At 31.8% G+C, this 2,957-nt stretch overlaps 1 protein-coding gene across 1 annotated transcript; it reads right to left on the reverse strand.

Annotated features, from left to right (window-relative positions):
- Positions 1–240: 240 nt before the first annotated feature.
- LOC134834661 (uncharacterized) lies at positions 241–2,647 on the reverse strand. The gene is made up of 4 exons (XM_063849400.1): positions 2,458–2,647; positions 1,743–1,936; positions 1,206–1,485; positions 241–1,137 (listed from the first exon to the last, which is right to left on the reverse strand). The coding sequence occupies exons 2-4, from the start codon at positions 1,934–1,936 to the stop codon at positions 892–894; spliced, it is 720 nt and encodes a 239-aa protein (XP_063705470.1). The 5' UTR covers positions 2,458–2,647; the 3' UTR covers positions 241–891.
- Between the last annotated feature and the right edge of the window lie 310 nt (positions 2,648–2,957).

The following is a 2,957-nucleotide window of genomic DNA, read 5'->3' on the forward strand; positions in this document are numbered from 1 at the left end:
TCAAGTGTAATGAGTAAAATAATTATTAAAATATCTATACAGCACGGATGAGATTTTCATATTTTTTTGATTTTTAGTCAAATATTGTTAATAGCTACCCTTTTTTTCTTATTCTATACCAACTTAAAATTATTTAATTTAAAAAAAATTAATTATTTATTTAAAATATACAAAAGATATATATATTAAATTAGTGAAATAAAGCTCTAAAATGAAATAAAGTAGCTACTCTAAAAATTCAGGGGCTTTTTTTTATCTTAAAGACTACACAATATTTATAGAATATTTAAAAACACTGATCACGTAAGTATAGGAATTACGTGCAATCGTACACAAAAATGTATAATTTATGAATTCAAGTCGAGTTTTGTAGGAATTTTTGTTTGATATTGGCAATTGTTTCAAAGAGAATCTCTGCAAGTACAAAACAATGCAATTTCGCTTCGAATTTGTGTATATGGGACTTTCAATTGATTGCATTTAATTTACGGCAATAAACTTTTATTGTTCATTTTATCAAGCAAAGCAAAATTGCATGTCACAAGTAAAAAAGTGTGTTACTTTAATTTAAAAAAATTCATTGGCGAGTAAAAAAAAACTCGCATTTAGAAGTCTTTTGCTAATTGATCGATTATTATGAATGATTTTTGCTTTAGAATTTTTTTCTTGTATAAAAAACACCTGGAAGACACTTGATTCGAGTCTTTTGTAATTGACGTTAATTTTTTTTGTTGTATATTTTTATCAAAAAAATTTTTTTTTTGTATTTTAGGCAAGATTCCTGCTTCTGAGAGTACTTTTGTGCGTTAAAATGGAATTTTTTCGTATGGAATTGCTTTCGTGGTATTAAAAATATTTAATACTGCTTACATTTTCGACGATTCCGCGGTTTTAGGAGATGGTACAATCACAACAAACTAACGAATAGTACAAACAAGCAACGAGTTTGTCGTCTTCGGGCGGTGTTTCTTCCTCCTTTTTAGCTTTTGATCGTCTCCTATTCTTATTTCGACGTCGTTTGTGTTTCGTTTGAAGATTTTGCGTTGAAGCGGTATCCGTGACATCAACATCTCCGTCCGTAGATTCGTTCAGATCTACTTTACTTTCGCTCAGTTGTTCGATTGAATCGAGATCTTGCTAAAAAATTACCAAATTTAAGTTTTTTAAGCTCTAAATTAAGTTAAAATTGGAAAAAAATCACTTACGTCTGATCCATTGCTCTTTTTTCGACGTTCCCCAAGCACGAGAGTCGATGCGTTATGATAATTCGTCTTGCTATCGCACTCTTTGTTACATTCATTGGCTGCTTCGACATTTTCCTTGATTAATTCGAGCTTTTTATCGGCATCATTTTCGAGTTTTACTTGCGCACTTGTACTTGCGGTGCCCAGAATTGCTGTCCCAGACACTTTTAACGCTGCTTCGCCGACTAAATTTGCCGCAGAAGCCGCTCCAGTTGATTCTCCGAGTATTTCGCTGGCGTCCCTTTAATAAAAAAAAATTAAAAAATTATTTTTTGTCGGATTTTGAGGTGAATTTAATCAAATGGAACGAACTGCATGTCATCTGCGTGACAAATTTTATGCGAATGAGCACAAATAAGTGGTGCTTTATTGTTGTGTGGACCGTATTTGACATAGAGCATCATGCGATCTCCGTTAAATCTCGCTAAATACTAATCGCAGTTGTTTTAAAAGCAGATTCGGACCATTTTTTGCGGTACAAAAAATTTTTACACGTACGTGTTAATGATTGAACGTTGTCCTCGTGTGCCTCCCAAGGACCATGCTTCGTTCTTGCGTTGCTGATGTCCGCCCTGGTTGCTATTTTTGTACGGATTGTGATAATTTTTTGTTGTGTTGTATTGCCCTTTGCGATCGTGTCGCTTCTTGCCGGGTATCCACATAAATTTTAATCCATTTGATGAAGTTGCCATCTGAAACGAGAACAAAAACGTAATTTTTTAATCTAATTCAGTGAAAAACACACACACAACTTGTTTGTTTAACCTTCTTCTCTGTTTGTTTATTTAATTTCCCCATTTTTGAATTTTTTTTAGGATGACTTACGTTGAAAAATCGAGTCAAAGCTAACTTTGTTCGTGATTTCGAGAAAAAATGTTTGAAATTTCGAGGACGAATCAACGTACTGCTCACTAATTCTTATGTTGCTACTGAATTTCGCATCAAGTACACACATAAATAACATGTACTTAATAGCTTCATTTAAAGTGTTCCGTGTTTCTATTGCCATACGATACCGCGGTGGCATTTGACGATGAATAATAAGACCTGTTTTCGCGAAAGATATTTATCATAATATAACAATGCTATAGCAGGCTCGTTCTACCACTTTTTTTTTCGCGATTTTGTCTCTTCTTCTTGGGTATTCGTGACTTCACATATACCCTACATACGTGTCTGCGATGCGTAATTTGGTAAATTATTTGGGTCTCACCTCCTTTGTCTCGATTCCGTTCCTCGATTGTGCAAATGGAGAGTCGTCAAGTGCTTTCTAACGATTCTCACGAATTATGGACAATTAATTATTTCTCGATAAACTGTTTAAATGCGGAAATTTCCTCCGATTTCACATTATTATTGAGGACTTTAGTGGATGTACAATATTATTTCACTTGTGAATTGTGATGAATTTGCTTCGTGTGAATTCAAGTCAGGGATGTCAATAGAGAATGGTTTATGGGGCGTGAAATTTTTTGACCTGAAAATAAAATTAGAAAAATTGTGCAATTTTAAATTTTATTTTTTTGAAAAAAAAATTAATAATTGAATATTTTTTTATTTTTTAATTAAAAATTAATTTATTTAATTAAATTAAAAATTAAATTAAAATATTTAAAAAAGTAAAATTTTAATTTTTTTCTTCAATTTAATTTTTTTCTGGAAACTCTTCAAAACTACAAAATCTATATGACATATCCAACATAATAAAAAATC

This window comes from Culicoides brevitarsis, chromosome 3, assembly GCF_036172545.1.
Source record: "Culicoides brevitarsis isolate CSIRO-B50_1 chromosome 3, AGI_CSIRO_Cbre_v1, whole genome shotgun sequence".
Classification (NCBI taxonomy): Eukaryota; Metazoa; Arthropoda; class Insecta; order Diptera; family Ceratopogonidae; genus Culicoides; species Culicoides brevitarsis.

What these genes read in the sequence shown, in the direction of transcription:
- LOC134834661 (XM_063849400.1), bottom strand. Translation starts at nt 1,936, where the DNA reads ATGGCAACTTCATCAAATGGATTAAAATTTATGTGGATACCCGGCAAG. An exon ending in CAACGTTCAATCATTAACAC is followed by an intron (nt 1,486 to 1,742) that starts GTACGTGTAAAA and finishes TTTTTATTAAAG; the next exon opens with GGACGCCAGCGAAATACTCG. An exon ending in AAAAGAGCAATGGATCAGAC is followed by an intron (nt 1,138 to 1,205) that starts GTAAGTGATTTT and finishes GTAATTTTTTAG; the next exon opens with CAAGATCTCGATTCAATCGA.